Raw genomic sequence first — 13185 nt, 5'->3', positions numbered from 1 at the left:
CCTTCACAGTTTTGCGGCTTGGAATGGAGTATGATGGGTCAAGGATTTTAATTTCTGAACCCTTCATCCTCAACGATAGAAAAAGGCTGGCCAGATTTAACTATCATGTCCACCGGTTTTCTGGACACTGTGTGTCTACATCTACAGTATATAAACACACCCATACATATCTACAGTGTGTATATATACATATATGTAACCCGGTTAAAAACATTAAGCAATATCATTTCATCCAAACATATAAATAGTGGGATTAAAAAGAGAGATCCAAAACAAACATTAAAACTGAGTTAATCAGGGTTAAGAATAGTGATAAATATATTAGAAGAACCCAAAAGCCCTGCCCTCATCACTATGACTACCGAGGGGAGTGCTTCATAAAATGGAGGCACTGCTAGGATCATTTGGATTTCTCAGTTTAAGAAAAGAATTAAACATAAAGACAAAAAGAGTTAAAGTTAAAGTAACTAATTAAAGTGCTAAACTAATTTACAAACAGCATTAACATGGAAAAAACAGAACTAGTGTCAGAGTTAAAACGCTGGTGCCGTGGTGAGGGTTTGGATGAGACTCATGCGCTTATGACCATCGTCCAAGAAGATATAGAGATCAGTGATGTGGAAGAAACACTGGGAACTATCAAGTCTTTGGGACGCGTGCGTGTCCGTGGGAGAAACTTCAGTGCAAGACTAAATCGACGGATGGTTTTGTGTGAGTGCAAAGAGACTGTGAATGAGGAAAGTGTTCCTCCTGAAGTTGTGGCAATTGATGGTGGAGAGGCGTAGCCTGTTGTCATCATTGGAAAGGCACAGGCAGCTGCTGAAGAGTTTAATAGTAAACTGAAAGGGTTGCTGCAGGGTAAAGGGGAAAACAATGGAGGACCTCAAATCATTATTCCCCAGTACACCCCCTCCCTCCAGCTCCACTGAATCCATCCTGGCCGCTGTTGGAGATCTGTTGGACAAGACATCAAAACCAGCTGATGGTGGTAGTTATGGTCGACTACGCATGTTCTCAGGAGCCCTACCAACACCGCCAGGTGAGGAACCATTTGACCATTGGCTAGAGCAGGCATGGCTTATGGTGGAGGAGACTGAATGCTCTGACAGAGAAAAAAGACGCAGACTTATTGGAAGTTTAAAGGGGCCTGCACTAGAAATTGTGAAAGCAGTGCGGAACGCCAATCCTGACGCCAGCCCAAGAGAGCGCTTGAAAGCCCTTGAAAGTTCTTTTGGAAGTAGTTAGTTCAGTGATGATCTCTACTTTGCTTTCTGATTGATGCAACAGCAAAAAGGAGAGAAACTATCAGATTTCCTTCGAGGTCTAGAGAGGTCTCTAGCTAAGGTGATTCAACGAGGTGGTCTTCCTGCTAGCTGCATGGATCGAGCCCGACTGGACCAACTGCTAAGAGGTGCTATCGCTTCAGACCTGATGTTGATCCAGCTGCGCTTGAGAGAAAGGAAGGCTGCACCTCCAAACTTTCTACAGCTTTTGACTGAGATTCGTGCTGAGGAAGAGTATGAAACTTCTAGAAAGAAGCTCAGCGCCTCAGTACACCGAGTGCATGCTAATCAAGAAGCGGATACAAGGCAAGCTGAGATCCAGAGCTTAAAGGTGGAAATTAAAGAACTGAAGTCAATAGTTGCATCAGTAGTGACCCAATCCACTCCAGTCAAAGAGGATTACAGGGAGGCTACACCCATCAATGCACCGCCTGGCCCCGAGAACCGGCAAGACGCCGAGCTGGCTGCCTTGAAAAAACAACTGAGATGACTAAAGCAGAAAACTAGCAACAAGATGTCTCGGCAAGACGCTGCAGTTTAAACCATGGAGGCTTCAAAACAGGTCTCCAACTCTCCCAAAGGAGCACCGAAAAAGTCAGAGGAGAATTTCTGCTATAGGTGTGGTGAGAGCGGACATTTTGCTACTAAGTGCCGCAACCCTGAATATCAAGGCAAGGTCAACAGAAAGCTTTAAAGGTGACAAAAGACAAACAGCAGTCTGGTGGTTCCACCGCTAGTGAAGTTAACTGTGGGGTCGGCTGGCATCCCTTAAGGCTTGATTTATCCACCCAGCATCGTACCTATGAAAGTAAATGGAGATTGCTGTGATGCCTTGTTTGATAGTGGCTCGCAGGTCACCATTATCTTTGAGTCTTGGTATCAAACTTACCTGTCTGATGTCCCCATACATGCCATGTCTGGTTTAGTGAATCCGAGGGCAGTTATCCCTACCGTGGGTACGTAGTGGTCGATGTTGAATATCCAGCAAAGGTTACAGGTGCTGACCAGACCGTGACCCTCCTCGCTCTTATATGCCCCCAGCCCCAAACTGCAGACCAGACTCCTGTCATTGTGGGGACCAATGCCAGTCACATCCGACATCTTGTGCAGCAATGTAAGGACAACGGCACTGACATCAGACAGACACTGGGGATACAACAATCTAACATCGACTAACACAGCCACAGCCCTGGAAGAGAAAGAAGATATTGGCTGTGTGTATTGGCAAGGCCCTGGCCCACTGACTCTGCCCCCTGGTGGGGATTGTAGTGCAGTCTGTAAAGTAAAGTACAAGCACCATGTAGACAAAGAAATCCTGATGGTTGACTCGTCTCCTCTAACTCCACTCCTAGCTGGTGTGCTACTTCAGCCAATGGTTGTGCTCAGTGAATTTCAGAATCTTGGTCCAGAATGAATCCTTGACAGAGACAGTCATACCAGTGGGAACAGTTATCGGGCACATGTATCTGACAGATGCAGTAACTCACCTCTCTCCGTCCAAGAAGGCTGACACCGAGTTCGATCCAAACCTGATCAACTTTGACTCACCTGTCTCGGAGGAGTGGAAACAGAGACTCCGTCAGAAGCTATCCACAAGGTCCCAGGTGTTCTCGCTTCACAAATGGGATGTTGGATTGGCAAAGAGTGTAGAGCACACAATCCGGATGTCAGAGCCACGGCTGTTCGCCTGGCTCCAGCTGACCTGGAGGACGTGAGAAAGCACTCCAAGAACTGCTGCGTGCGGGGATCATTAAAGAGTCTCGTAGTCCCTATGCATCCCGAATCGTGATTGTTCGCAAAAAAGTGGAGCCGTGAGAATGTGTATTGACTACCGATAACAGCCGAACAATCCCCGATCAGTACACAACACCTTGTATTGATGATGCAAGTGGTTCTCTGTTGTTGATCTTCGGAGCGGTTATTACCAAATCACTATGGCTGAGGAAGATAAGGAAAAGACAGCATTCATCTGTCCACTGGGGATAACTGGAGCCCCAGCCACCTTCCAGAGATAGGGAAGAGAAGGCTGTGGGTGACACAAACCTGCTTGAAGTCCTTGTCTACCTCGATGACCTGATTGTATTTGGCCGAACTTTAGAAGAGCATGAAGAGAGACTTCTTAAAGTTCTTGATCGTCTGGCAGAGGTTGGGTTGAAAATTTCGTTCGACCATTGCAGTTCTGCCTCCCGAAGCTAAAGTACCTTGGCCATATCGTGTCAGCCGATGGAGTATCGCCTGACCTATCCAAGATAGAGGCAGTTACCACTTGGCCACAGACTACGCACCTGAAGGCTCTTGAATCCTTTTTGAGATTTTGCGGATATTACCGCCGTTTCATTGCCAATTATGCAGCCATTGTCAGGCCATTGTCTGAGCTCACGAAAGGCTACGCTCCAACCCAGAGGGGCAAAAAGCCTGAGAAAGACAACACGAAGACTTACCTCAAAGAGTCCGAGCCTTTTGGTGAGCGATGGGACCAGTCCTACACAGAGGCTTTCCACAAGATTATCTACTGCCTTACCCATGCACCTGTGTCGGCCTTTGCAGATCCCAACAAGCCATACGTCCTGCATGTTGCATGCCAGCTTGAAACGGCTTGGCGCCGTCCTATATCAGGAACACAGTGAGGGTCTGAGACCAGTCGCCTTCTCCAGCAGGAAGCTAAAGGCATCTGAGAGGAACTATCCCGTTCACCAGCTGGAGTTCCTGGCCCTTAAGTGGGTGGTTGTGGATAAATTCCATGATTATTTGTACAGGGTCAGATTCACCGTATGTACGGACAACAACCCGCTCACGTATGTGCTGTCGACCGCCAAGCTCAGTGCTGTGGGGCACAGATGGCTCTCTGCCTTATCCACCTACGACTTTGATGTCCAGTACCGACCAAGACAGACATAACATAGATGAAGACCTGCTCTTGAGGAATATGCCTGATGAGAGTTCAGAGGAATGGACAACCATACCACAGTCTGGTGTGAGATATATATATATATATATATATATATATATATATATATATATATATATATATTTATATTTAGCTTACAGTCAGGAATCCCAGTGTTAACAGGGTCACTGCTTTGCTGGGATTGCCTTCATGCCTGGCATGCAAGTGTTTCAGCATAGATGACATGTTGTTGTTGTAAGACAATTGTTGTGTGCAGAGCAAACACCACACCTACAAGTAACTGTACATTTGAGACCCATTAAAAATGGAAAATACATTTCAAGAATGGAAACATAAAATGTAGGCCATGAACTGTATTATACCTTATTTGGTGGTATAAGATCAAAATTATCCCAAACCTTTGAACACCGCTTATTGCTTGTACTCGTCATGGCAATCACTCTCCAAATCTCCTCATAACCCCATTTTGAAGAGCAATGATGCATGTTTTATAGCTCGTGTGGTGCCAAACCACTCAAATCTGTCAAACCGGTCAAGCTGTCATTGGCTCACAACACATTGAAACACTATATGCCAATGAAACGCGTTGTACCATTTTGAAGCAAAGAAGCGCAAAGTGATGCACAGATCGTCGAACGTCATCGGTCAATGGTGTTTTGATACAAGCTCCGACACAGTGTTTCAAACCACTCCGCTTCAGGAAGAGCGACACAAGCTCCAACGCCCCGGTATCATTTGCCCATCACTACTGTTGTTGTTTCCATCTCTTCCTGCCTTCAATTCAAAACCATGGTGGTTCTGGCAGCATTTCGCTTGGCTCGTCCTGGAGCTGAAGCCTTGATGAAGTGGTGTGGTCCAGGTCAACAGAGAGGAAGTGTCTGTGTATGTTCTTTTTAATTGTATCTCGTTACACCTTTTCATGTACATTACCCTGATTGTGTGCTGTTTTCATCAAGGTTCTCATCTGTGTAATTTAGCTCTCACTCAGTCCACCGGTTCCTCAGCCTGACCTAGATGTGCCTGGTTTAAAGGTGACACTGAGATGTGCCATGGCCTCTGTGGTGGGCTTCTCTCTGGTTCTGGGCTACTTTGGCCTCCTTGTCTGCAAAAGTAGTTTTACTTCATTTTTTAAAGTTGCTGCATGATCAGATGAACACTGAACATAAGCTTCATAAAATGACCGAACACCTGTTGGACTCCAGTTTCTGAGGGTCCTCAGGTGAAACAAACCATAATATAATAACTATAATAATACCTCATTCAATGACCTCAGTGCTGTAGGTGGGGTAGGAACATGGAGATGTTCAGTTAGGTACTGAGGGACCAGACTTTGCAGTGCCTTAAAAACTGGGACCAACTGAGACCACTACCAGACCCGACCCATTACATATAACATGCAATCACTATATTAAAATGCTTAATTCTAAACTGCACACTACAGCACTGGACAGCTCCCACCAAGACGAGAGTAATATCAGAAGGGACCGCTCCTTTTAACACTTTTTCAGGACTAATATTCACCATCTTTCAGTGTACATTATTTCTAGCATTTGTTACCTCAGTTTGAAACAATCTATTCCACTGTGGCTTTTCCACCCAGGATGACTCCACTTAGATCTTTAGGCAAGTAATTTATCAGAGGCTGCCAAATATCCATAAAAGTGTTGTCATATCCCTTTAATTTGGCACCCTAAAAATTAATGAAATTAAGTAAGATATATTTTTAAGACCTATTTTTAATGGTTTTTGTTTTCAGTCTATTCGTGACATTCTAACAGCACAGGACAGAAAACCCACCGGTGAACCTGGAGAAAACCCACGCACACACGGAGAACATGTGAACTCCTGCAGAAAGACTCTTGTTCTGACCGGGTCACAAACGGGTCTTCTTGATGCCAAGGCAAGAGTAACTGGAGTCATTATTTATCAAAAATCGAAATTTTTGAAAATGTCTGTTCACCACGAAAACACCTGTGTCTGTCACTCTTCTTTTTTTTTTATTTTTTATTTTTTTATTTTTTTACGTCATCAGATTTGCAGGTGTGTTTTCATCATGCTTGATTCTATTCCACTGTGGCTTTTGTCACTGTTACAAATATATCTGTGATGTGCAGAGCAGAGGGTGAAACACGGAATCAAATGTGACCTTTTTCATTTTAGGAACTGTTGAATGTTGTGTTTATTGAACCTCTTCTTGTGCCAATGAGATTTATCTGACTGGTAATATTTAATTGTTCAGAGATGTCGTGGTTCTTGTGGCTCGGTTCCGCTCCGTCCCTGCTCCTCGTGGGTCTCGTGGGCAGAGACCTGGGTCTCGGGGTTGGATCACAGGTGGTTCAGGCAGTGACTTGTTCCCGCTGGGAAACGTCTGGTGTCACGGGTCTGTTCCAGGACGGTGATGTAGTCATTGGTGGTCTCTTCAGTCTTTTTTACAAACCTCCAGCTATGGATCATGACTTCACTCAGCTGCCACCCTACAAACCTTGCACCAGGTCAAACTCTGAACTGTGTTTACTGTGAATGCTGTCCGGTGCTAATTCATATGTTTGAGAGTGTTATTACCTATATCTATTCGATAGGAAGTTAACTAGGCATGAGAAAAATAATTGCCTATTGACTGACAGGACACATTTTTAGTAAATGCCAAAGGTCTGGGCTGAATTTGAGGAAAACAGCTGAATCTTTATGAGCTGCTTTTAAATTAACTTTGACTGTAGATGTTTTGAGTGAATTACTCTTCTGTTTGAAAGCTGAATACTAGATTTTTTATGGAGTATATTTTATCATTCTGCACTTTTATGATGACCTTATGTCCCTGCATATTTTACTGTAATTTGTTTGTCTGTAATGCTGTCAAATGTGCTGATAAAAACCTTGGTCCGGAGCTTCTTGTAAAAGAGACATTTATTCTCAATGAGGCTTACCTGGATAAATAGAGGTTATGATGAAAATAATGACACATTTGCAGCTTGGTGTTTTGCTATCACATTTATTGTCAATCTCTTTCTCAGACTGCAGGGTCTTCCTTTACAGTACATATATGCCATGGTGTTTGCACTGGAAGAAATCAATGAAAGTGTGACGCTGCTGCCAGGAGTGAAGCTGGGTTATCACATTCACGACAGCTGTGGTCTTTCCTTCTGGGCTTTACAAGCTGCCCTGTCACTGGTCGGAGGAAACGGCAGCAGCTGTAGTCTTTCGGCTGCCATGACCAACTATTCTGCAGCCTATGGAGAGGAAAGGGGAGAAAGGACAGGTTCTAAATATCTCCGTGCATATACATGATGTTCCTCCATCTATATCAAAAGCAGAATCAGCTTTATTGGCCATGTACAAGTCCACACACAAGGAATTGACATAGAATGAAATAAGAATGGTGCAGGAGTTAAGACTTTTGCACTGGACTTTACAACAGTATATATCAGTGTTTAAAATTGGTATGGGAAGTGAAGTAATGAATAAATACAGTAAAATTGTGAGTTTAAGGTGGTTGAATATATGTACAAATACATATATATATATATATGTATTAGGAGGAAATTTTGTTATGCTTGCATAATGACAATAAAGAATCTTGAATCTTGAATCTTGAATATATATATATATAATATTATACAAACACAATTGTATTTATATAATGTATTTATAATTGTTTTGACTACAGGATTTCAAGATTAAGTTTATGGATTATATTTTATTGAACTAACGACTCTCGTGTGATATTTGATCATGTTGTCAGGTGATCAGTCTGTTCCTTTGATCATCGGTGGTGACTCATCAAATACAGCTCAGATTCTCTCCAGACTCCTGGGGCCGCTCTCTGTACCTTTAGTGAGTTTTATATATTAAAAACTAATGTTTGTTTGCATTTATTATTTTATTTGTGTATATTGAGCAAAAATCAAGTATGATCGTTTAATTCAGGCTGCATGTACTGGATGATCTTCCACCATTAACTTGACACTCGTTAATGAAATCATGCTGTGCTTTAATGACGTGTTTCTAATGGTTAGTTTCATGTAGTCAGGTAACGTGAACAATGTCTCATTGTCAATGCAAGACAAGTTCCCCTTTTCGGGACAATACATTTTTAATTCATTCTTTGGTGAAAAACGTTTATTGATCTTTGATGCAATAATACTGACTTCATTATAAAGATCAAAATGTCATATTTATTGTAACTACTGTATGTTGATAGAAAACTCAAGCCCTGTGTCAAAGATTTCAGTATAAGTCTGTTCTTGTTTTGTTTTTTTGTTTTTTTTAGATAAGCTACACGGCCAGCTGCCCATGTTTAAGTGACAGGAGCCAATTTCCCAACTTCTTCAGGACCATGCCCAGTGATATTTACCAAGCGCGAGCCTTGGCCCAGCTTGCTATCCGCTTAAACTGGACATGGATTGGAGCTGTAGTGGCAAAGAATAGTTATGGCCTAATGGCAATAAAGGTGTTTCCACTTGTGTCGTGCTGCAAATGTTACACCACCTGTATAAGAAATAGCACATGTAAGATTTTAAATGCAAAGTTTTAAGGGTTGATTGCATTAATCAGATTTTTCAGGAGGAGACTCGAGGAGCAGGAGTGTGTTTGGCATTTGTGGAAACTCTCCGTCGAGAGAATATTGTGAGTGACGCCACACGTGCAGCACTTGCCATTCAAGCCTCGACTGCAAAGGTGATTCTGATCTTCACCTGGTACACAGATGTGAGGGAATTGTTCGAGCAGCTGGACGCCAGAAATGTGAGAAACACATGGAATCTATAAATCTGTCAAACTCTTTAAGAAAAGTAGCAGATAATTGTAAAGATTTTGTTGTCACTGTAGGTGACTAACCGACAGTTTCTGGCCAGTGAGGCTTGGAGCACCAGTGGGGATCTTCTCCAAAATCCTTCCTCTTCTAAAGTGGCAAGTGGTGTCCTGGGAGTGGCCATTAGGAGTTCAACTATACCTGGATTTGAAAAGTATCTCAGAAATCTAAGCCCATCTCATCGTCCAAATGATAGGTTCTTAAGAGAATTTTGGGAGAATGTGTTTCTCTGTCATCTTGGAGACACGGCTCCTGCTAACAGGCTGCTTCAGAAAGATCCCCTGCCTCCGTGCAGTGGCACAGAGTCTCTGCAGACGGTGCAGAATCTTTTTACTGACACATCTCAGGTTGGAGTGACACATAACGTCTACCTGGCTGTTTATGCTGTAGCCCACGCTCTTCACAGGCTTCTATTGTGTCCCGACATTAAAAGTCTTCCTAGAAACAGCAGCTCCACCTGCTCCATTCCAAAACACATCAAACCTATGGAGGTAAAATAATTTCTGTTTATCACTGTGGAATTTTCACACCCCACTTCCTGGGTGTTGTCTTTTATAGAATATATGTCACATTGTAGTGTTAAACTCTTTTGAAGTTGAGGTTTTTGGTGTTTTGATGCTTTCAGGTTCTACAGCACTTGATGAAGGTGAACTTCACTACACCACAGGGTGAAATGTTTTATTTTGATGGAGCTGATGTTCCAGCAAAGTACGACCTCGTGAACTGGCAGAAAACTCTCGGAGGGAAACTCAAACTTGTTCTGATAGGTCGTGTAGATGGATACGACCTCCAAATGAACGAGTCTGCAATTCAATGGAGCACAGGGTCTAATCAGGTGATCCTGACTCAGGACAACGTCCAGACATCTAATGAATAAAATGTTTGCTGTGACTCAATATGAATTACTTGAAAATATGTTTTTGTTCAGGTGCCTGTCTCAGTTTGCAGTGAGAGCTGTCGTCCAGGAACCAGAGTGGCCACCAGGAAAGGAGAACCACTCTGTTGCTTTGACTGTCTCCCATGTACTGAAGGAGAAATAAGTAACATAACTGGTGAGAAAATCACTACATACAATTTTCCCATAAGTTTTCACTCTGCAGGATCCAGACACCTTCAAGGCTTCATCCATACGACTGTTTTCTTCTGAGTCCAGATGAGTGTTTCACTTTTGTATCAGCTGTAATGTCAATCCATACATATGTCACATGAAGGCTGAACACAAGCTAAGAATGATGAAAAGTCGGATCAGATATGTGTAGCTGCTTTAATGTGACTGCATTCAGGAATCATGGAGCTGCATAGTCCAGTGAACAGCAGCAGCTGTGTTGTATTTGGCACATGCAGGCAGGGCAGCACTCATCCAGGGAGCAGTAACACAGTGAATGTAATATTTTGTGTATAAACTATTCATTTAAGATTTTCCTGTTTCCTCTGCCAGGTTCTCCTCACTGTGAACCTTGTCCACCTGAGTTCTGGTCAAATTCTGACCGAACTGCATGTGTCCCTCGCCAGCTGGACTTCCTGTCCTTTAATGAAACCTTGGGTATAACTCTAACTACAGTTGCTGTATTTGGTGTCACGGTGACAACAACTGTGTTTGTGGTTTTTCTTTACTATCGTCAAACACCGATGGTAAGATCCCAACAACACTCATCATCTTTGGTTTGCTGTTACTTCATTTTGAACATATAAACATGATACTTGCTGTTCATGTGAATGTCTTTTCAATTCCAAAACAAATTCCAACTCTTTATTGTAGGTTCGAGCCAACAACTCTGAGCTGAGCTTCCTGCTTCTTCTGTCTCTGAAACTCTGCTTCCTCTGCTCTCTGGTCTTCATCGGTCGTCCGTCAGTCTGGTCTTGCCGTTTCCAGCAAGCAGCTTTTGGCATCAGCTTTGTTCTTTGTGTTTCCTGCCTACAAGTCAAAACAATGGTGGTTCTGGCAGCATTTCGCTCGGCTCGTCCTGGAGCTGAAGCCTTGATGAAGTGGTTTGGTCCAGGTCAGCAGAGAGGAAGTGTCTGTTTCTTCACCAGTATACAGGTCAGTGTTTCATATGTTTTTAATTGTATCTTGTTACACCTTTTCATGTCCATGAATCTGATTTTGTGCTGTTTTTGGTTTATCAAGGTTCTCATCTGTGTCATTTGGCTCTCACTCAGTCCACCGGTTCCTCAGCCTGACCTTGATGTGCCTGGTTTAAGGGTGACGCTGCAATGTGCTATGGCCTCAGTGGTGGGCTTCTCTCTGGTTCTGGGCTACATCGGCCTCCTCGCCTGCACCTCCCTACTCTTGGCTTTTCTTGCTCGGAAACTCCCCGACAACTTCAACGAGGCCAAACTCATCACCTTCAGCATGTTGATCTTCTGTGCAGTCTGGGCGGCATTTGTTCCTGCCTATGTCAGCTCTCCTGGAAAATATGCAGTGGCTGTTGAGATTTTTGCAATTATTGCCTCTAGCTATGGTTTGCTTTTCTGCATCTTTGCTCCAAAGTGTTTTATCATTCTTTTAAGGCCAGAGAAAAACACTAAGAAATACCTGATGGCGAGGTAGCAGAATAATTAATTATGCATTTGTTAATGGATTGTGAGCCATCAAATGTATCAATTCTATATATATTTCAGTCACCATACTTTAAAAGTACTGTAATTACGTTGGTAACTGAATAGTGTCGGTTATAGATTTATATTTATAACCTATTTAAATGTTAAATTATAGCCCTTTTTACTTCAGTGTTTCACATTTATACACCGTCACAAACATTGCACAGCAAAAGAAAAATACCTTCAATAAACATAAATAACACTGATGATTTTCTGTTTCTCATATTAATGCGTCTGGTATGCATTATTTTGTTTGCACTAAAGCACTTATTGAACTGAAACTATCGTCTTTTTGTGACTCAGAACCATAAAACCTTCAAGTGTAGATTAATAACCGCTGTCTTAGCAGCAGGGCCGGTTCTACAGAGGAATATAAATAAATATTACATTACATTACATTACATTACATGTCATTTAGCAGACGCTTTTATCCAAAGCGACTTACAATAAGTGCATTTAAACATTTGGGTACAAATAAGAGCTAGAAGTCAGTAAGAGCTTCAAGTAAACCAAACTATGAAGTGCTAGTCGTAAGTGCGATGTATTTTTTTTTTTTTGTAATCGTCGTTTTCGTCTTAGTCGAGGTAGAGTCGGAAGAAATGTGTTTTTAGTCGGCGGCGGAAGATGTGGAGGCTTTCCGCTGTCCGGATGTCGATGGGGAGGTTGTTCCACCATTTGGGAGCGAGGACAGTGAACAGTCTCGAGTTCTGCGAATGCCTCTGCGATCCTCTCAGTGAGGGGGCAGCGAGCCGGTTTGCCGATGCAGAGCGAAGTGGGCGGGCTGGGGTGTAGGTTTTGATCATGTCCTGGATGTAGGCTGGACCGGATCCATTTGTAGCATGGAACGCAAGCACTAGAGTCTTGAAGCGGATGCGAGCAGCTACAGGAAGCCAGTGAAGGGAGCGGAGGAGAGGTGTAGTGTGGGAGAATTTTGGTAAGTTGAAGACCAGTCGAGCTGCTGCATTCTGGATGAGTTGCAGGGGTCGTATGGCACACGCAGGGAGACCAGCCAGGAGGGAGTTGCAGTAATCCAAGCGTGAGATGACAAGAGCCTGGACCAGAACCTGTGCCGCCTTCTGGGTTAGAAGAGGCCGTATCCTTCTGATGTTGTGCAACATGTATCTGCAAGATCGAGCTGTTGCAGCAATGTTGGCAGTGAGGGAGAGATGGTCATCAAGGGTCACACCCAGGTTCCTTGCGGTATGAGACGGAGTTATCACAGAGTTGTCGAGGGTGATGGTTAGGTCTGTGGTGGGAGAGCCCTTTCCTGGGAGAAAAAGAAACTCAGTCTTGTTGAGATTGAGTTTCAGGTGATGGTCAGACATCCACTGAGAGATGTCAGTCAGACAAGCGGAGATCCATTCTGCTACATTTGTATCGGAGCTGGGAAAAGAGAGGATGAGTTGGGTGTCGTCAGCGTAGCTGTGATAGGAAAAACCATGAGAGAGAATAACAGAACCAAGAGAGTTGGTGTATAGAGAGAAGAGGAGAGGGCCCAAGACAGAACCCTGAGGGACCCCAGTAGCTAGAGGACAGGGTTCCGACACAGATCCTCTCCAGGTTACTCTGTATGTTCGGTTTTGAAG

The 13185-nt window shown here is 43.4% G+C and overlaps 1 protein-coding gene across 1 annotated transcript; it reads left to right on the top strand.

Moving 5' to 3' along the window:
- The first annotated feature begins 6432 nt into the window (after nucleotides 1-6432).
- On the top strand, nucleotides 6433-11549 carry LOC131456063 (extracellular calcium-sensing receptor-like). The gene is made up of 11 exons (XM_058624039.1): nucleotides 6433-6683; nucleotides 7203-7447; nucleotides 7931-8013; nucleotides 8459-8638; nucleotides 8743-8931; nucleotides 9016-9489; nucleotides 9624-9833; nucleotides 9927-10050; nucleotides 10437-10630; nucleotides 10758-11045; nucleotides 11127-11549. Exons 1-11 carry the CDS (start codon nucleotides 6433-6435, stop codon nucleotides 11547-11549), a joined length of 2661 nt encoding a protein of 886 aa, XP_058480022.1.
- Nucleotides 11550-13185: the final 1636 nt, after the last annotated feature.

Source organism: Solea solea, chromosome 3 (assembly GCF_958295425.1).
Source record: "Solea solea chromosome 3, fSolSol10.1, whole genome shotgun sequence".
Taxonomy (NCBI): Eukaryota; Metazoa; Chordata; class Actinopteri; order Pleuronectiformes; family Soleidae; genus Solea; species Solea solea.
Note: the sequence above shows the minus strand (reverse complement) of the source record. Positions and strands in the feature narration are given on the sequence as shown.